Genomic DNA, 20,167 nt, shown 5'->3' with positions numbered 1-20,167 from the left:
CCTCGCACAGCTACCTCTTGTAGTATGATTAAATTAAACAAAAAGCGAGTGTTCAAATCGAACACGTTGTATCCACATTTATTAGCTCACGGATGTTGCAAAATACCGATTTTATTCATTAAAAACGTCCGCTGATTTCGTAGCATCTTCTGGCACTACCCGAGAATCTTCTATATTTATGGCCAAGCTTTCGACATTCTTTCTCAATATTATCGTCTCATCTTCATCAGCCATGTCAACAGCGCCGCAATGAATATGTATTCCAGCCATTTCCTGAGTAGTTAGTGATGAAAAAATTAAAAAAAAACCAATGGAAAATTCTGTAACGAATTCAAGGAATAATATGGTACTTTACCTCAAGAGAGGGTTCATAATTTTCCGATTCCATATGACGCCTCTGCCGGATGACGCCTCCCATCAAGTGGTAGACGTCTCCTTCCATTTCTCTAAGACGTTGGGTTTCTGCTACCACTTTCGCCGTCAAAAACGACCGGCCATATTTCTCCCCTCCGTTGTTACTAATTCGACTAACAGCTCGGAACAGAGGTGATGGTTTTCGCATACTTTCTGATTGTCCATTCTGCAAAGTAGAGACATCATTTGGAAATGGAAAACGGTTGTTGAGTACTGCAATGCCCGATGTAGCAAACTCTTGAACAGCAGCGCTATCATCGCTTTGTATTTCCGTTAGCTGGCGTTTCAGAACCACCTAAAAAAAATTATTTCCTTCTGGAATTTGCGTTTAACTTGTATTTCTAGTAACATTACCTTTTTTCTTGTTGGACAAGAACTAGTAGACCGACGTTCGAACTTATTTCGAACCCGCGGGCGAATTGGCTCGTCTGCGCTGTTAGGCTCTTGGCGATAAGCTTCACGTCCTTTTTCACTTTCATTAGCTCTACCATAATCCTGCTCATCTTCTGATGTGCTTGATGATGAATCTGAGAGGATAGGAGTAGAAGTCCAGGTTTCGCCATCTAGGGCACTTGCCAGCAAAGTAGTGGCTTCCGAGAGTGTCATAGACGCAGCTTGCTTACTCGATGGTTGGGAAAATGATTCTTGCGATATGACGCAGTCGTGAAGGGCAATGCATCTGTCAGTCGTCCGTTCCATTGCTTTCTCCAGCAGATTAAGACGCGATTCAAGCGAATCCAGAAGGACAACCCCATTATCCGGTTGATAGGAATCGTCCATTTTCGAGCTGATATTCTCCATTCGTTGCCCAAGCATCCGGATACGTTCGTCTGTGGTCTGATTTTGCTTTGCTTCTCGTTCGCGAACCAGCCCTTCCATGGATTCCTCTTCAAAATCATACAGCCGTTCAAGGTCATCCTTGTCGAGAAAAAGCTTCAATCCGCAATCGTAAGATTCTTTCACGCCTAGCAATTTGTTTTTGTATGAAAATTAGTTTATCATATTTTCAAATTGTTTTATTCTATAAACCTGCAAATCGTCTTTGAATCCATTCGGCGAAGAGAACGAAATGGCTGAAAATGATAAACGGCGGAGGTAGAGTTGGTTTTTGGTCGTAGTCCATGACGACAGCAAATCGATTGAACTTCCAAATTTTGTGCGAATTGACATTGCTTTTCAAGAAAATCGAATTGAAGACGGCGATGAGCAAATTGAGCAACAAGATGTTGATCATTAAAAGATAAGCTGTCATAAGGAGAGGATTGAGCCAACGACCAGTTTCGCAAGGCGGCATTTCAGGATCGAAGGATCCATCAGGTTTGGTTCCGTTGCCACAAGGAGGGTTAATATCGTCGGCGAATAATTCACCATAAATCATGAAATATGGTTTGAAAAAGATATCGCGTACCAGAAACCAGGAAAATTCTTCGTGGGGAAAAAGCACTGACTGGCGAAAGACGCCGTACGACATTAACACCACCAACATTAAAGTAACGTAATAAACCATCCGCTTAAGCATCCATCCGATCATCGTCACAAATGGCCCAAGGAACCTGGACACTCGCAAGATCAACAAGATTCGTATGTACCTGCATTCGAAACAAACGAATAATTATTTAGATTTTTATGATGAAAGTATCGTAATTAATAAAGCAACAAACCAAAAAACAATATTCAGACAATAGAGGACTCGGCCATGTTCCAATGTGTTTTCTTGCTGGCGAAGAATAAGGCCAACAAAGAATTCAACAATGAAAAAAGCATCGCAGCAATTCCAGGCACTTGAGGCCCATACGGCCAATTTCCGATTGAGATTGACAGGCTCGCTAGCCAATATTTGCCTAACTTTTTCCATTCCAAAGCTGGAAATGTAGATAATAACGTAGCATTCGTTCCATTCCGGCCTAGGTGGCGTTCGGATCAGTAGCGTGTACGTGTAAATGGCTAGGAAGAAAAAGTATGCCATCGTCCATGTCCAAAATTTCGTGATGGGCGCAGAATAAAACTCAAACAACTTTCGATGGAACGACAACGGATGATGGTGGTCTATTACAGTACATTCCAGTCCATGGTGGATGTCAGCCTGGTTATTGTGAATATCTTGAATACCGTTGGTGTCCAATCCAGCGTCGCAGACATGGCATCGCGTTCCATGCGAAGAGCTTCTAACCTCAAGAAAATTGGCAGTGTCGCATTTCCAATTATCAGGTTTGACATGTTCCTTTCGGACGGAAGCGGTCGAAGACGCTGAGCACAATGAACAGCCTCGCATTTTTTTAGTTGGTGGGTGTTCATCTCCATCTTTCAGGTCGATCATGTGCTCCGTTTCCGTTTGTGGCATTAGTAAGAGCTCCTTTTTCGATTTAAACTCCAAACGTAAAATGAATGCTGGACAGATGATGGCCAGTACAATTTTCAGATTTGTTGAGTGTCGGGTCCGCAATCCACCAAGCCACAAGTCTCCCAGGATGAGCTGAGCACACGGATGGGCCAGCAGTTCGCGATGACGGCATGCAAATGCTAACCTCAGGCAAGTTTGACGAGACCAGTTGGACAATTCACAGGTCAGTAATTGCTGTGCAAGACCATCGTCTTGACGGTAGCAATAGTCCAGCAATTCCAATGCCTCACGATCGAATTCGGCTGCGTAACTGCGTAACTCGTCGTAGATTTCTACTTCTAAATCGTCGTCAGCCGCTTCACTTGCCATGGCGCGATAGAGTTTGCTAGCCACCAGCGCCTTAGCTAGTGCCTCCTCCCCATGGTGCCACATGAGTTTAGCCATAGATTGGCGTTTCGTCAATACAGACCAAACTAGCAGTTCATTGAACGGCTGATTGAACAAATTGTACGACGGTTGTACGTGATATTGCAAGTCTTCGAAGCTTTGGCTGGCCTCTCCATGTCTGAATTCGCAATTAAATGTGAAATGTAAAGCAAGTATATTGCATAATTTTTTGAACTTCTGATGAATTTTCTTACCCAAATTCACCTCTAAGAGCACTGTCACTTGCCACTAACTGTTCCTTGGATTTGCCCATCAGTTCATTGTAAATGTGGCGGAATTTCCGGCGAGTATAGGAACATCGATAAGCGCCTCCCATTAGTTTGTTGACCACCAGGCCGATATCGATAAGCGTGAAGGAGTAGTTCCGGGACATGTGTGGTCGGACGTCACGGACAATGTATCTCAAGGTATTGGCCGGCCCTTGTTTAGAATTGTAAAGCTCTTCCAGCCGAGGAATGGTGAAAAATGTGCTCATTTGTACACCCATTTCCAACAGCAGTTTGACAAAATCCACGCGGTTCTTAACCAAAGCTTCCATCATGGTTTCTTTGAGGATTCCTTCCGGCCATTCTTGACCGTAAACAAAAATTTCAGAGCGAGCAATGTCAACTCGATTCCAGGCCAGCGCTAAGCAAAGTTGTTCGGATGCGGATAAGTAATGAGCGCGAAAAAGGGCACAGAGTATAGCGTTGTCCAGTTCATTGGGAGAAGTGGTCGTGTTCTCCGAGGGCCGGAATATAGTAATGAGATCCTTATTTTCTACGCATTGAAAGATCTCATAAAGCAACTTGCTCGCTTTTTGCTGGTTAACATCGAACGCTTGCAAAATGGCTGCCATCAGCTGTGCTCGCATTGCTTGTACAGCCACATCGTCCTCTGTCTCCATTGCACATTTATGCGCGAAAGCTATTAAATCAGCTGCTCGGCCCGATCCTTCCACTACAACCACAGGAACGGGCGGTGAATCCGTCACGTATTCCAAAACTGTCCTGATGGTATCCATTCCACCCTCTACGACCAAACAGACCACAGGAATGGAACAAGTAGCGCGAGCTGGGAGTCGTTGTCTGAAAATGTATTTTTCCAGATTCCTACGCAGCGCAATTTCCGCTCCATACCGGCCTATTAGAATAGATTTAAAAATTATAATAGTTGGAAATAAATAATCAATGAATTGGGAGCTGACCAACAGTTCCGTCGTCACTCAACAAGAAGTAAGCGTGTCGATTGTTGAGGGCAGCGAATTTGGAACGAGGATGGTCGATTGATTGATAGGCGGCATCCTTCTTTCTCCCGATCAAGGATGCACGGTTCTCTACTACACCCCAAGGAGCGATGCCGATACTCACAGCACGACCACCGCGTAGACGAGGAGAGCGTTCAGATATTAAAGCGTCGCCAACATGACGAGTAACTCCAGTATTAGTTCCACCAGTCAAAATCCATGCACCTGTTAATTATGCAAAGAACATTAGAAAATTGTGGTTTTCAGTTTTAAAAAACATATTTTACCAGTTGTTTTTGCTGCTCTAAGAAGCCCTTCACCAAAAACGAGCTTCACGCGTGAATTGAGTTCAAAATTTGCCTTGCCACCGTGGACGGAAATAACTAGTTTGGGTATTTCAAGTCCCCACTGGCGAATCAACAGCTGAAAGATAAGGTCGGGTCGGGAATCAAAGCCTAACCGGATAAACTGGGCTTTATTTGGATGCGGACCTCCCAAGAAATCGATGGTCCCATACGCGTCAGTAGGGCTAGTGACCGTATTATGACTAGGAGACCAAGTTTCTTCTCCTTCGCCATCACCTTGGATACCGTGGGTCTTGTGGTATGAAAACGTCCGACCGCAAATGCACGGTGATTCTTTTTCGTAGGTGCAAACATAGCGAGAACATTCCCGTTTGCAAAATGTAGAGTCTATCCACCCAGGGTGTTCTGGTTGGATGGCAAACATAACGCCACTTTCAGCCGTCACTGCTATCCCGTTTCCTTTTTCCGAAACAGGTAGATATACGAAAATAACAAAATAATTTAGAACCAACTATAGATGTTTTATAGTGCTGAAATAAATGATTGAAAAAAAAAAAAAAAACTAAACGAAATACTGTATATAAAACCCAAGTAATTAATTATAACTTACGGATCATGATTAACAGAGTCCAAATCCGTCAAAGAACATCTGATTTATGTGAAACTCTTCCACGAGCATTTAATCAGCACTGAAGGCCTATCCACTGTTATGCGATTCCTATGGTAGTCGAACCATAAAGAAAACCGACGCTGCTGCACGCACGTGATGTGGTTTTATTTACAGCTAATTTTCCGCTAGAGAATATTCAATCAGTCAACTGTTTTAAGTAACGTCGAAGAACAATACTAACCTCATTGTGAGTTAGGAAAATAGCAACCCGGTTCGATGCCAAGCAGCTACGTTATAATACCTTCACGCGATAGCGGCAGTAAATACGTTGTTGATAATTGTCGAATCGCATGTTATCAACAAATATACAGGCCGCATTTGCGCATTTGTCTGGTCCTTATCTCATCATCGCTGGGCACGAATAATCCGATACATTTATGAGGCGTGTCCCAACCCATAAGAACTCTACAAATATACAATAAGAAATATTACATCATTGAAATAAAGATAAAACAAGTGCATTGTATCCAAGGGTATCTAGACGTAGACATTTTGTCAACAGGAAAACTGGTTCTTACCAGGCATTAAGGTGATTAATTTTAAGCCTACAATACACATTACCGAAGATTTGGCAATAACCTGAAGCAAAATAGTTTGCTGAATTTACAAATTAATCGTCGTACCTTCCATTTTTACCATAATTTCTTTAAATCTTTGAAATTCTCCCATCACGGGCTGCTTCCACATCCGATACAAAGGTGACAAACCATAAGGCGGTGTTTGGTTTATGTCAACCGACTATCCAGCAAATAACTGAACACATTGCCTTGATTGCACCGCCCGTGATCGACAGTAAGTCGGCAACAACACGGGCATTAGCAGAACGCGTCAGTGATGATTTTTTTTTTTAATCTTGGAAAACCAAAAAGACTATGTGCAGTCAAAATGCGAAAAAGATTGCATTATTTTAGATTATAAATTGCCTTATGAGAACCGTTACTTACTAATTCTCCGAATTTGTTACTTTGGAGTCTATTACCTGGAGCTGTTATTCCAACAAGTCAACGACCGCTCAAGAAATTGCATCCAGTTTTTTCAGCTTTGACAATCGCGCAAACATGAACCGGTTACTTTTCATGGTCAAAAACTAAATTAAACATAAAGGTAAACCGACAGGCCAATTCAGTCAGAAGCGACTTGGAGTCGTTAGGTGCAACCTGAAAATAGCTTACTGCGATTTACCTTCAAAGTCGACACGTTCTTCAGTTTCAGATTAAAGAGCTGAAAATAAATTTAGTGGTTTACTTCAGGTACAAGTTATCTTTGCTTTAAAATTTGATTTTATTACCAATCTTATATCGGTATTCCAGCCTATTGCGCAATTTTCACCGTTTGACAAATGGCATCAGTCATATTGTTCTTTGTAGTCATTGTTCTGTCATCCTTCCATCCGGCAAAAGGTCTAACCTATCAAACAAGAGACGCCATCATTATCGAAGGTGATTTCTAACCACAATTCTTAAGTTTAATTTCTTTTAAATTAGTTAGAATAGGGGAATATATCCCCGGTAATTAAAACAACCCACGCCATGGCGGTGGCTCTTGTGAACTTGATATTCCGGTTTTTTGACATTGAAAGAACTAAAACGAGATAAGAAAAACATACACATGAACCGAACAAGATTAAGACACGGTTGGACCTTGAAAGTACAAAGCTATTCATCCGTGCTTTTTTAACATTACAATTGCTCCTGCTTACCTGCAAATTCAACGTTTACTCGGTTTACCGAAGGTCAGGCGGTCCAATGGCATTTGTACAAGTGATGGACTCAAACAGAATCCAAGGGCATCGACTCTAAAAGAAACGACAAAGAAAGATTAAAATATCTAAGATAATAAACTGACTTAATTTTTAATTAAATTTAGCCGATGATGTCATTAGAATCAATGACCCGTATCAGTCAGCTACTTTAGCCAGCAACACCTTAGGGGTGAAAGATGGATCGTGCTTTACGAGGAGTGGGCATCTCGGCTCTTGCAAATCAATTCGCACTTGCTATCCAACAACGAAATGGCACCAATTAAATCAGCTGGAAACCTGGACGATTATCTCGCGTGACACGTGCGTCTACTCCGGAGAAGAAGGCAGACAGGTAATATCAGTTGTCAAGCACCTGCCGGTTTTTTTTTTTTAATTGACTCACGGTTAAGTAATCGCTTGTCGTTGACCTAACATATAATAACACATTGCAATAACCTTCTGCACCTAGCGAAACAGTACATGATCATTCTGAAAATTCTATATCTGGCACAGGTATACGGAGTTTGTTGCACGACTCCATTCGTCAACGATGGCAATGATGAGGATAACAAGAAGATTTCCGGATCTACGCTGGCTGTTCCTGTTAATCCGTATACCGGGCAACCCAATAACGGACCATCAAATTATCACTTATGGTTTCAAAACACATCGAACAATATTAAAACGACAACTACGGATTCAGGTAACAGTGTGCTTGATTCCAAAGAAACCGTTCAATGCGGTGCTGGACCGACAAAAATGCTGAGCTATGACGAGCAGCGCATAGTAGGGGGAACTGCAGCTGAGAAAAATTCTTGGCCTAGCATTGTAAGTTCACCAATTAACAAGCTATACTGAATGCTAATTGAATTAAAAAAATTAATTTAAATCCAATGATTTTCAAGGTATCACTGAGATTAAACGGTCGATTCTTTTGTGGGGGATCTCTGATTGCTGCTGATAAAATCTTGACAGCCGCTCATTGCGTCGACAAGTAAGGCCAACATTAATAATTAAAGAGTAACTCCTATAATCTTAATACTTATTTATCCGCAATCAATCCCCACAGAGTGTCATCGACAGAAATGAAACAATTGACCGTGGACCTCGGCATGCATAAGCTGAATCCAAGCGATGCCCAAGAAACGAAATCGGTCGGACAGATAACAATTCACAGAGGATGGGACTCCAACACTAATGTAAATCGTTAAACTAAATTGCATTGAAGAATTCGGTTTTAATTTTACCTTTTCATACCAGCGCAACGACATCGCCATTTTAACCCTCGAGTCTCCCGTGACTTATTCGAAAGACGTTTCACCAATATGTTTACCATCGGTAGGTTTAAACGATCAGTTCGTCAATAAAGATGCGGCAATCATCGGATGGGGAACAACGAAATCAGGTATTTTGTGGTAGCAAATCGACCACTTTTGAAGATTCTGTATATAAAACCTAGAAAAAAAAAATACGAATTAATCCAGGTGGTACTTTGCCGGATGTTCTACAGCAAGCAACTGTTAAAGTTCTTAACAACGTAAAATGCAAAGAAAGTTATCCGAGATTATTCAACAGTATGCTTTGCGCCTCTGCTCCAAGAACTGACAGTTGCCAGGTATGATTAGTTTTTATCTAATACATGCGTGATTTGGCAAAAAATGGGAAAAATAGTAACATACGATTCATTCGACCTTTTTAATTTAGGGTGACAGTGGTGGGCCACTGTTGGTCCGAACATCGCCCGATAGTCCTTGGACACAGACCGGCATTGTTAGTTTTGGAATAGGTAACAATTAAAATAGCGTTTAATGTTTAAAAGATAACATTTAACAGAAGAATTATGTTTCAAAGGGTGTGCCTTAGCGAAATTCCCTGGTGTTTATACCAGGGTGACGTCGTTCAGACCTTGGATTAAACAATATGCAGGAGTCTAATCACTGAAACTCTGTCAAAAATATTCAGAAAACAAACGATTATTTTATACCGCTTGCTAACGATGAAGCCAAATCCATTGTATTCAGTTCAAATTTCAAGGTTTTTGGCGAGTACAAAAACTAGATGAAACAAAATGTTGAATAAGGAAATATACACCCATAACCTGAAAGTGTTTCATTATCCTTCATTTGTTTACCACAGTATAACACCCCACCCCTAAAAGAAAAGTAACCGATAGTTTCGCATATTAGTTGGACAGTACAAAACGCCATTTTGAATTCTAATCTTATCCCCTCATCAAAAAATTGTTGCCACAGCGTGCAAAATGTATTTAAACGAGTTACGTTTCACTTCAACGTACACGTTACATTTTTCCGACAATTTGTGTCAGGGATATGACCAAAGCATTGGTAGCCATTTCAAAATAGTTAAACAATAGAAAAAGCCATGTAGAAGCAAAATTTCCACCAGAACCTGACTAGGTGTTTCACAAACGAGAGAACGAATGCATGCACCTCTGATTGGAAACAGCGAAACAAACTAAACAATAACCAATAGTAAACAACAACAGAAAAATTGTACTTAGATAGTGAATTGCAATAAGAGAACCCATACCAGTTAAGCACGTGGTAGATTGGTCATTCTTTCACTTTCAATGCACTGGACCGATATCAACTGAGACCCATGAGGACAGTCCTCGCTTATATAGGTATGCTTTTTTTTCTCACCCTTCCTCTCCCCTGCAAGCATACACAGTAACGACAGTACACAGATCCATAAACATCATGAGCTTTTGATCACAATGCCTGTTGAGCAAAATTGAACATAGTTCTATAATAGAAAAACAACATTTTGCTTTCCTTCCAAAAACATCCTCCAAATGATAGACTTCTCGTAGATCTCGTTTGAAAAATATTTCCCAGCAAATAAAGAAAAAACAATCTGACAACTGCTGTTGTGTTGCAGTAATATTTGTTTAATACCGATCAAGAAAGATGGCGGCCTCCAGATGTGTCACGAGTTTGTTAAAATTATCCCCAATCAGTTGTTCAAATTGGCCTTGTAGACAATTTCACAGAATAGTAGTGGCAGCTCCTAATAATGTACTGTGTAAACCAAAACAAATCAGCAATGTTCTCCCGGCCACCAGACTTTTACACCTTAGGTTTTACAGTCAAAAAGTAGAAAAAACGGAAGAGACCACAAGCAAGCCAACTACTAGTCCAATATTAGGTTCAATTCAAGGTTTGGGAATTGCTGGAGAAGTTTTCAAGAAGCAAGATGAAAGTCAGTCATCAGAAGGACAAAAACAGTCTTCCTCATCCAGTCAGCAAAACAATAGTGATGAAGAAGAGGAAGCTAAAAGAAAGAAGGAGGCAGAATCTAGCTGGCGGAACATGAAATATACACTTATTTTCTTTGGTGTCACAATGAGTGGCCTAACTGGATACATTGTTGGCACTTGGGGTGCTCCAGAGAAAGATGAGGAGGGCAATGTGATAGAAGACCAATTTAGCTCGAAACCTCTCGCTCTGCAGTACATCCTCAGATCTTGGAATGCCATGATGAACTACAGTAAAGTAAGTATTTTCTGTGAAATGAAGTAACATATGTTGTCCTAACCTAGCTTTTACTTTCAGATGATTCGGGATCCTTCTAGGGATAAATTGTTACCTGATCCTCTGAAAGAGCCATACTATCAACCTCCCTACACTTTAATCCTTGAAATGACTGGTGTCTTAGTACACCCAGATTGGACAGTAATTCAATAGTTGTGCCCCATCAACTAAATTGATTATTATATATTCATTCACTTCCTTTTTTTTTGTTTTTGTTTTTTCCTTTCAGTATCAAACTGGTTGGAGATTCAAGAAGAGACCTGGAATAGATTTCTTCTTGGCTCAAGTAGGTCCCCCTACATTTGAGGTAGTAATCTACACAGCTGAACAAGCCTTTGTAAGTAATATTAAAGTTAGATCTTTTGTTTACAAAACACTCAACTATTTCATACATGCTTGCACTATAGACGGCCTATCCCATATTAGACGCTCTGGATCCTAACGGTTATATCATGTATCGGCTCTTCCGTGACGCTACCCGCTACGTTGACGGTCATCATGTTAAGGATCTTGATTGCATCAATCGTGATTTATCAAAAGTGATTGTCCTCGATTGGAACACTCAGTCAGTTAAATCGCATCCCCGTAACGCGCTCAAGATCAAAGAATGGAAGGGTAACGATGACGATCGGACTCTTATCGACCTCGCTCTTCTTTTGAAAAGTAATTTCTATTGAGTACTTAAGTTATATGGTTTTTCATTTTACCGAGATTTTCTGTATCATCAACAGCGATCGCTACGTCTGAGGTGCAGGACGTGCGGGAAGTACTGGATTTTTATAACCAGTTCGACGATCCCATCGAAGCCTTCCGGGAAAATCAAAGGAAACTTCAAGTGAGGATCAACCTATGAACCAATACTAAAGTTTTTGATTGAAATTTTTTTTTATTGAGCAGGAACAACAAGAACTCGTGGAACGAATGAACCAAGAGAAAACTCTACCGCCCACGTCTCTTGCGCGCGGGCTCTTTGGGAGGCGTTTTTGATACGAGAAATGTTTTCTCTAGTTTCACATTTCGAATAAATTGCGGATGTAAAGTTTGTGAAAAATGACTCGTTTTTATTCCACTGAGGGCACAGCCACCAAGGGAAATAATTTTGCGGCATAAGAGAACTTCTCATTTTCATGTGAATTAATTCACTCATCCATAGCATCGTCATTTTCGATGCTGTCTCGCTTCCGTTTCCATGTGCTTTGCTCCCTCGATGAGCACTGACCATTTGTTGATACACTCCAGTTTGCTTTGTAAATGGGTTCATATTCTCTGAGTTGTTGAACAAATCCTATTAGAGGTATCAGAATTACTTGGGTGAACTGAGGCAAAATATACCAAGACGTACCTTCATTAGGGTTGATGCAGAACCTTCTCTGTTGCACCAAAGTAAAGGCCTCACTGGAAGTTCATACAGTTAGGTTTGCATGAGAAAATATGGAAACTTCATACACTTTAATGAATTGTAAATTACTTGTAACCAAGACAGTATTTTTGCATCAGGAAGCCCAAGACAACTGCAGCGCTTCGAGATATCCCAGCATTTCCATGAACAAGGGCTTTGCCACCTGCAGAAAAACAACTGTCCAGAAAGTTTTTCACCTTTTGGAAGTGCTGAATTATGTTTTCTGTGACTGAATCTCTAATGTTGACAACCAGGTACCTTTAAGTTAAACGGAACAGAATGGGTACTTCAATGAGTGTTTCATTGGGGGGGGGGGGGGGAAGTAATTGCATTTACTGAAATTTGTTGACAAAATGTGTTTTGATTATGTGTGATTCAATTTCTTGTCGAACACAAATTATGTGAGTTATTCCATGAGCTTCTAAATAGTTTTCCTAAAAAAGAAAACGAGTACATTACACTGTATCCATCAGCCAGAGGGATTATTTTCATGATAGGGAATTGTATATTTTAAAAAGTCCTACTTTTGATCGAACTGCAACTGAATAGGGCCCAAGAAATAATCCTTTCACTATTTCTTGCATTTCTCTTCGCATCGAATATGTCCACTCATTAGCCTCCGGAAAATCAGTGGTTATCGATGAAGTCGGCAGCATTCCAGGGCAGTTTGTCTAAATTTCCACCGAAATGCTTTTTTGGCCGAGAAATGAACTAAAAATAAATAATATAAACATTAGAGGAGTTCAGAGCCTCTGATATATATTTTTGAAAACCAAACGACAGGTAATGTTTTGTTGTTTCCCCAAGCGATACTTTATTTTCAATGAATCGATTACGTCAGCAGACGACTCAACGACTTTTTTTTCGTGCCCATCCTACATCCAAAATTTTCTGTTGTCGTCAGGAGCATTTTATGCAAATTTAAAGCTTTGTTTATTTCGTTTTGTCGTTCAAAGATGAAACGCTATTCAGATAATTTCAGCCCTGGCCGCTGGAAACGAATTTGTCCTCCGGCCGAAGATTCCGACAGTGACAGTTCGTCAGATTCCGACAGCCCCATAGATAGTGAGTTTTGCGAAATTATATTTAATAACTGACTTCAGAAAATTATTTCCTTTTATGCCCATATTTTTGTAGCATTTCTACAGCCTTCATGTAAGGGGTTAATCATTTTCGTTAAAACGATCCAGCCTAAAAAAATATATTATTATATTTCTTTCTTACAGTTTATAGAAGGCTGTTTGGTTACGGGGGTCCCAACTGCACACATTGTGATTTTCCTAATCTGGTTTGTTCCTGCAGTCTGCAACAGAAGCTTACCACCAGTTCAAGGCAGTCCATGATTCTGCTTGATCCTGTTGACTCAATTGAGAGAGTTGAAGGTCCAGCTGGAGGTAATGGTACTAGTCATGCCAGTGCCAGCAGCAGCAATGGCAATAGCAGCAGTAGCAGTAGTGGTTACCAGCCAAGTCTCAGAAGTGGAATGACACCAACTGGACATTCAGACACAAGCAATGAAAGGTCTTCTGTTTCCTTCCGGGCATCTACCAGCATTCAGCAGTTTAGAGTTCGTCCACCCCCAAGATCAACCATGGATTACGAAAACAGACAGGAATTGGGATTGTTTTCTGATGAAGATGGCACAATAAATCTGTTTGGATCACCAAAGCTGCATGATTTCTCACATGGCAACAGACCAAGGGAATCACCAGAATCTTCCATAGAAGTCATAACATCTAGTGCTACTGTCGGAGCTGCTTCCTCGTCTGCTACTACTGTTGGTGCCACTACCTCATCTTCGGCGACTGTTGCTGCCACCACCTCATCTGTTGCCACTGTCGCTGCTACTACCGCACCTGCAGAACGAGAAATTAACAACGAATTGGACGAGTTTCACGCCCGGCTCTTGAGCTTAATCGAATGTCCCGTCTGTTTGGAACCGATCTCCCCACCAATCCATCAATGTCGTCGGGGCCACCTGGTAAAGAAACTTTAAATCAAATACTTTTTATACATGTCGGTCACATTTTTATGTAACACGGACGTTGTTCGGGACTGCAGGTCTGCGGGAAATGCAAGAGCCAGTTAAATCAATGCCCCACGTGTCGGGACCGGATGTCGGAAATGAGGAACTTTGCCGTAGAACGGATGGCTGAATTGCTGAAATATCCTTGCCGGAACGCTGGACTGGGATGTCCAGTAGCGATTTTATTGTCTGGTAAAAACGCCCACGAATCGACTTGCCCGTTTCGTCATTACAACTGCCTCTTCCGCACGTGTTCATGGACGGGTTTTCAGCAGGAGATGGTGCCGCACTTGCGCTCGACCCATTCGCTCCGTTTCCTGGAAGGAAGTCGCCAGGAGATCGACGTGGAACTCAACTCGCCCACCCTTTTCTACACCGATTGGGCCCTTTCATGTTTCGGCCGCATTTTTCGTCTCAACGTTTTCCAGCATATACCCAACTCGATGTTTTACGTGTCTGCCTACTTGGTGGGTAGTAGAGGTCGATCTGATGACGTCGCAGGCCGTTCCGAATCGGATTTCACTTACACTGTGACGGTAAACGGTTCACTGGGCCGACGTGCTTCCTACACTCGGCAAACACACGCCGAATCGACCCGGACGAGTCAGCTCTGCCACTCTGAAGATTGTTTTAGTATCCGAGGCGACAAGTTGGAGCATTTCACTCGCGACCGAGGGAGCAAATTGCGTTTGCACGTCGAATTGCAACAATTAGACACGTCCAGCCACACTTTCCAGGACAACTAGAGTAAACCAAAAAAAAAAAAACACATAGAGATGTCGCATATTTTTCTTTTCCGTTTTTTGCTCGTCTTACAGGTGGGTATTTATTGAATTTGTAGTGAAAGCACTCTAAGTTGTTTGCTGCTAAACTTTTTTCTTCGTCCTTTGCGTTGGCGTCGTCTCTTCTGTGTAATCTCAAATACAAAGGCTTTACGCGTTTCTTATCGGCGTCCGCTTTAAGCAAGACGGTGCTTTGTGTAAAAAATGGAACAAGTGGAATAAATTACGAATGAAATTCTAACAGTGTCTCGACTTTGTTGTTGCCTTCTTGTGCAATTTCCTACTTTCAATGAAGCGTAAAAAGTACAAAAATAAACGTAATCGAATGTGCAAGGCTTAAGGAACTACAGAAGGGGACCGACAATGAAGTCGACAAGAAACCCTAAAAGAAAACGAAAAAAAAAGAGATGGCTAAATAAAGTTGAAAGAAAATTGAAAAATGTTAGTAGATGTAGTCATCAACTTGAAAAGAGTTATCAAACCAAAGACGTCGCAGTTCGCCTATTTTTTACTTGTTTCACCGATCAGACATCAACCGATATCGCTGTGGGCCGCATCGCCATCATTAAACAACGATGCAAGTCGATTCAAGTGCATACTCCAAAAGCTTGGGGGGGAGGGGGAGGCGGGGCAGAAGAAGAAGTGAAGAAAAGAATGACGATGTTTTGCTTTTTGTTATGTTACTTCCCCCGTTTCTTTGGCGTGTCTCTTCTTCTTGTTATTCGGCTTCTTCAGTTGCGTTTACAATGAAGACGGAATACATCTGAGAATTTAGTGTTTAGGGCCGTCTGGATCGATACTGCAGATTCGTTTCCCTGCCAAATAAATTAGAACAGACGAACAGAATCTCGCACAGCAAATTAGACGTTCATTATTCAGAGGGAATCATCGGTGGGACGTGAGAGGCAGCAAAACAAAAGAAACGGAAAACTACAAAAGGCCCAACTAACATTTTTCTATAATCCATCTGAATATGTCTTCTTTCCTGTTGGCTTGGCACAAGTTAAATATTAGAACTGTACATCAAAGTTGAATGAATCTAGTACGTACTTTGCATGAAACAAACTACGTTTGGGATTAGAGACTTGTGCATAACATTAACTAATCTAAACAAAAAGTTGACACTCCCTCCAACTTACTACTCACCACTACTACTTCTGCGACAAATATTTGATTTTGTTCACATAAATGAGATTGATGGCTGGCAGCTATGATCATGTAAGGCTGTGGGTATGGGTTACATAAACGGTAGCATCTTATCTCCATCTTTGTTTGGCTAGAACATAGTTAATACAACATACATGTAGAATAGATTTTAAAACTTCACTTGTTACCAAAACCCACCCACAAAGGCTGCCTCATGTTATAATTCAATTTTCTTGAATTTTCTTGATGTTTTAGAGCTGAAACTTTCCTGATTTTTTCTTTTGCATTATGCATAGCAACTCGGCGAAAAAGTCCTTAAGCAAAAATGTGAACACATCAGCTTACAAAGTTTGAATCATTAAACGTACATATGAGGTTGCTAGGAATCATTTCCTAATTAAAGCCGTTTCAAAGAAAGAATGATTAAAGACTTGGAAAAAGATACGTGAACGACGGATCGAGGATATCAACAAAGCTCTAAAACATCGGAATAACGACGTAGAAATAAATTGGCATTTCAAAATTCAGTTCCATCACCAACGCGATTTCTAATAATCGGAAATAGGCGACGGTGTGGCAATATGCAAAAGAGTACATGTACATGAATAAAACATGGAGTATAAAAGGAATAATAAAGATCTTTTGTATACACACGGATTGAAGAAGATGTATGCCGGTGTCAAAGCACTGAACTTTGTAGCAAGTGCTGGACAAAAGAGCTGGCCGGTAGTTCTTTTTTCATTGCGAATCAGCAATACACATCCGTACAAGACATCAAACATCTTGAGAGATACGCTGGAATAAGAGGATTTTTTCGATGACGTTCCTATGCGACGTCTGAATCCAGCTGAGTTTCAGAGACAACGAAGAGTACCATCGATAAAGGCTGAATGAATTGCATGTTGGCGCTGACAAAGGCGATGATTTCAGTCGCTCTGATCCCCTTCCTGCTAACGACGATCGTGACGTGAGGTCGCACGGTGAATATGAATAATCCGATGAAGATCCATCGGCTGTAGTGTCTTCGACCAATCCTTTCAGACGGTCAACCCAGTCAATGGCAACATCGTCCACTTGCTTCACGATTGATTCCAATAGAATCTATGATCGCTCGCCATCAATAAAACGTAATGTTTAAGTACAGCGTCGCATAAACAAACAAGGATTTTAGCTGCTTGTTTATCCTGTAGTCTTCAATGGACAAAGTTGGTATTGACCCTGTCTTTGTGCTGAATAAACAAGACATTGGCTACAAACGTTTAAGTTTCAACGCAATCGCCAACAGCATGAAGTCTTTGCAAAACAAAAGAAATTCTAGCAGCCTACACAAAGAATGAATATGGAGAGCAAAGTTGCGCAAAAAACTCTGAACGCTTCTGCAGCCAAAAAAGGAAAGGGGGAAAGAAAAGAAAATCCCCAGTTTGCTTTTACGGACAAAAGATCTATTCTCCTAAAAAAAAAAGGGGGCGAAATACAAGAGAAGCATTCGAGATCCCTCAGAAAAATAACATTAAAGCAAAAAGCGGCTTTTGTTTACTTTCCCATCAGCCTCTTGTTCCAGACACAGTGCATAGCCCCGACATCGTGTTCAATTGGGAATAACGAAATCTATAGAACTAGGGCAAAAATGTAAAATTTTACCTGAAGTTGGTGTTGAATGTAACGAGTTTGTTGAGACGTGCGGCGCATAGATCGACGCAAATGGCGATGGCGTTTGCGTAGCCTCCGATAGTGTCGATAAAGAATCCTATAATGGCGACTGAGGATGGACATTCGCTGACGAGTGTGCAATCCAGCCAATTGCCAGGCATCGTTCAACAGCAAAATGGATGTGTTGATATTCTTTTCCCACTGACGATCGTGATTGCTCTTGGACTCGTCACGATGAGGTGGTGGCATTTTTTGCCTGTTAGGCGTTTTACAAGTTCGGCAGCAGTGGGAAGACGCTGAGCAACAGCTGTTACCACGGAAACGGCATCCATCCAGCGATACGGTTGATACTTTTGGCTTTGATGGAACGGCTGGTGATGCGGCGATAATTGAGCAATCTGAATGACAATAAAGACGCGGTGTGGCAACTGATTTCTGATGATAACTCAATTTCGATTCTTTAGCAGAGTCCATTTGCTTCTCATTGTCCGTTTCGCTGTTTGTCTGAACTGCCACAGACTTGGATTTCATTATCGTCTCTGCTGGCTTTGCATATAAATCTGTAAATAATGCGACATTTTAATTTCTTTGGTAATAACAAGACATAAATAGAAATAGTTGATAGAAAATGGGGGAAAATCGTTTGATCTCACTGCACAGTTTCCGTGGTATTATCCGCCTTGGAAAATAATCAACACAGGTCATGTCATTGACACTCAATCTCCCAAACCGAAATGAAAGAGGCGTCCATGTGGAACGATAAGGCTGGACGGGTTGATGTTCGAGCGGCTTGAGCGGAAAGTTATTGACTGCATCTCATCTTTTTGCCACCGTTCAATAGTCAAACTATTCCCCCCCCCCCCTTTTTTTTTTACCCGCTCAGTTTTGATGTATTTGATTTGGCAAAGCCCATTTCTTATAAATATTCGTTGCGTACATAAAAGTATAGATCGCTAAAGCGGAAAATGTCAAGGTAGCATTAACGATCCCATTACACAGTCTGTGCGACTGTTTAAAATTTTGATTGGGTTAGCTCTGAATTTTATTTCCCCGGCTCGTGGGGATTTCATAAAAATCTTTTACCTGAAAACTCTTAGTTTAAGGGTAAGTTACATCTTTCAAAAGGAAAAAAAACGGGGGCGGAACTTACCCGAAGATAGTTGACTTTGCCGTTTCTGCATTTGACGATGATGAAAGGCAACAATGAGATTGAGATTGGAGCTAGTTTCGTGCAAGACGGAATGGAGTTGATGAATCCAAAACTCGGCCGTCTCCATAGTCATTGGCTCGTGATCATCCCGACGAGGCCAACTTCCATTTAGCGATACTGATGACACACTCTGGTGCGTCAATAACCAACAATTTCCGTTATGTTCTCCTCCATTTTCGTTGCACATGTCCAGAGGTCTACCGTATGCATCGGCAATTCTGTTGCCTTGCACGCCATCATCTTCGCAATGTTGTCTGGTTGATTGGTCGGCCCGAATCAGATTCGACACGGAGCCAGCAGTTGAAGACGGAAGTGAAGACGAGCCGAGACGAATCCAGGAATTGGACGGGTCCGTCGTTGTCGGCACGGTCGGCGACATGGTTGATTGGTTTTATTACAAGGTTAAGTTTCCAGGGATATCCTATATAACAACAGACAAAAAAAAGCGGGGATCGATTTCAGTTGTTGTATGATGCAGCAAAACGTAAAAAAAGGGATCACTTATTTTATACCGTTAACGAATCGATTTATATTTTTCAGAAAGAAAAAGATGAAGTCATTTTTAACAGATCGCGTTTGACACGAGCAGCAACGACTGATGCCAACGCAAAACCCGTAAAGATGAAAAGAAAGAAAAAAGCTGCATGATAGCAAATTGAAATTCCTGGAAAAGTCGATTCTCTTACTATTTGAAATGTGTGACGTCAGCACGATTGATGTTGAATAGATGGAAGAAGATCGGCGTGTAGCGACACTGTAGCAACGATGCAATAAGAATCTAAGCTTCTTATGAGGCTAGAAAAGAAAAAAGGGAAAAATAAGAAGCTGGAAAATGAAGGCTCACTGCCGTTAGGATGGTCTAATTTTCTCATGGATAACGAAAACGATTTATACCTTCACATCAACGCCGGTACATCAGCCACTGTAGGGCGGGGGATGGAAAGTCAGGTGATAATCGGATGAAAACTATAAAGGTGCTGCTCACTGAAAATCCGGCCAAATTCTGATTAAGTTGACACCAAATGGCACGTGAGATTTTAATTTAATTAACAATCAATCTACTTACATTATTTTGTCATGCTGAAGTGATGGTTTAGCATTCAAGGCACATACACTGGTTTGGTTTACTCTTGTGTACTTGTTTGATGATACACCTTGCCGAGCCATGTCGTCATGGCAACAACCCTCGCAGACATTCTACGCGGGTACGGGCCCTAAAATGCTTGTGGAATTGGTTCCTTTTATTAAAACGCTGCC

General features: G+C 41.4%; 6 protein-coding genes across 7 annotated transcripts; 3 read left to right on the top strand and 3 right to left on the bottom strand.

The window, feature by feature from the left end:
* Positions 1-43: 43 nt before the first annotated feature.
* On the bottom strand, positions 44-5,807 carry LOC130696913 (transient receptor potential cation channel trpm-like). Its single transcript, XM_057520048.2, has 10 exons — positions 5,584-5,807; positions 5,343-5,527; positions 4,715-5,191; positions 4,389-4,652; positions 3,397-4,324; positions 2,076-3,320; positions 1,444-2,003; positions 769-1,379; positions 356-709; positions 44-273 (listed from the first exon to the last, which is right to left on the bottom strand). The coding sequence occupies exons 2-10, from the start codon at positions 5,347-5,349 to the stop codon at positions 112-114; spliced, it is 4,608 nt and encodes a 1,535-aa protein (XP_057376031.1). The 5' UTR covers positions 5,350-5,527; positions 5,584-5,807; the 3' UTR covers positions 44-111.
* Positions 5,808-6,552: 745 nt separating this feature from the next.
* Positions 6,553-9,139, top strand: LOC130695871 (trypsin-1-like). The gene is made up of 10 exons (XM_057518937.2): positions 6,553-6,652; positions 6,713-6,841; positions 7,269-7,495; positions 7,657-7,971; positions 8,049-8,137; positions 8,213-8,342; positions 8,404-8,548; positions 8,628-8,758; positions 8,848-8,929; positions 8,995-9,139. The coding sequence occupies exons 2-10, from the start codon at positions 6,742-6,744 to the stop codon at positions 9,075-9,077; spliced, it is 1,302 nt and encodes a 433-aa protein (XP_057374920.1). The 5' UTR covers positions 6,553-6,652; positions 6,713-6,741; the 3' UTR covers positions 9,078-9,139.
* An 872-nt stretch (positions 9,140-10,011) lies between these two features.
* Positions 10,012-11,748, top strand: LOC130696958 (mitochondrial import inner membrane translocase subunit TIM50-C-like). Its single transcript, XM_057520099.2, has 6 exons — positions 10,012-10,658; positions 10,719-10,838; positions 10,927-11,034; positions 11,105-11,360; positions 11,429-11,532; positions 11,595-11,748. The coding sequence occupies exons 1-6, from the start codon at positions 10,074-10,076 to the stop codon at positions 11,682-11,684; spliced, it is 1,263 nt and encodes a 420-aa protein (XP_057376082.1). The 5' UTR covers positions 10,012-10,073; the 3' UTR covers positions 11,685-11,748.
* LOC130696947 (serine/threonine/tyrosine-interacting protein B-like) lies at positions 11,738-12,925 on the bottom strand. The gene is made up of 5 exons (XM_057520088.1): positions 12,621-12,925; positions 12,433-12,530; positions 12,166-12,354; positions 12,040-12,092; positions 11,738-11,982 (listed from the first exon to the last, which is right to left on the bottom strand). Exons 1-5 carry the CDS (start codon positions 12,750-12,752, stop codon positions 11,837-11,839), a joined length of 618 nt encoding a protein of 205 aa, XP_057376071.1. The 5' UTR covers positions 12,753-12,925; the 3' UTR covers positions 11,738-11,836.
* Positions 12,926-12,975: 50 nt separating this feature from the next.
* On the top strand, positions 12,976-15,120 carry LOC130696927 (E3 ubiquitin-protein ligase sina-like). 2 transcript variants are annotated; one of them, XM_057520063.2, is made up of 3 exons: positions 12,976-13,161; positions 13,323-14,077; positions 14,158-15,116. In XM_057520063.2, the coding sequence occupies exons 1-3, from the start codon at positions 13,053-13,055 to the stop codon at positions 14,866-14,868; spliced, it is 1,575 nt and encodes a 524-aa protein (XP_057376046.1). In that variant the 5' UTR covers positions 12,976-13,052; the 3' UTR covers positions 14,869-15,116. The 2 variants fall into 2 exon arrangements, with proteins under 2 accessions (XP_057376046.1, XP_059351254.1); XM_059495271.1 differs by having other exon boundaries at positions 13,114-13,251; positions 14,158-15,120.
* Positions 15,121-16,793: 1,673 nt separating this feature from the next.
* Positions 16,794-20,167, bottom strand: LOC130696929 (uncharacterized). Its single transcript, XM_057520065.2, has 6 exons — positions 19,977-20,167; positions 19,805-19,894; positions 19,597-19,705; positions 18,851-19,331; positions 17,692-18,260; positions 16,794-17,151 (listed from the first exon to the last, which is right to left on the bottom strand). The coding sequence occupies exons 4-6, from the start codon at positions 19,287-19,289 to the stop codon at positions 16,825-16,827; spliced, it is 1,335 nt and encodes a 444-aa protein (XP_057376048.1). The 5' UTR covers positions 19,290-19,331; positions 19,597-19,705; positions 19,805-19,894; positions 19,977-20,167; the 3' UTR covers positions 16,794-16,824.

This window comes from Daphnia carinata, chromosome 5, assembly GCF_022539665.2.
Source record: "Daphnia carinata strain CSIRO-1 chromosome 5, CSIRO_AGI_Dcar_HiC_V3, whole genome shotgun sequence".
NCBI lineage: Eukaryota > Metazoa > Arthropoda > Branchiopoda > Diplostraca > Daphniidae > Daphnia > Daphnia carinata.
The sequence above is the reverse complement of the archived record's forward strand: the minus strand, read 5'-3'. Positions and strand labels throughout refer to the sequence as shown.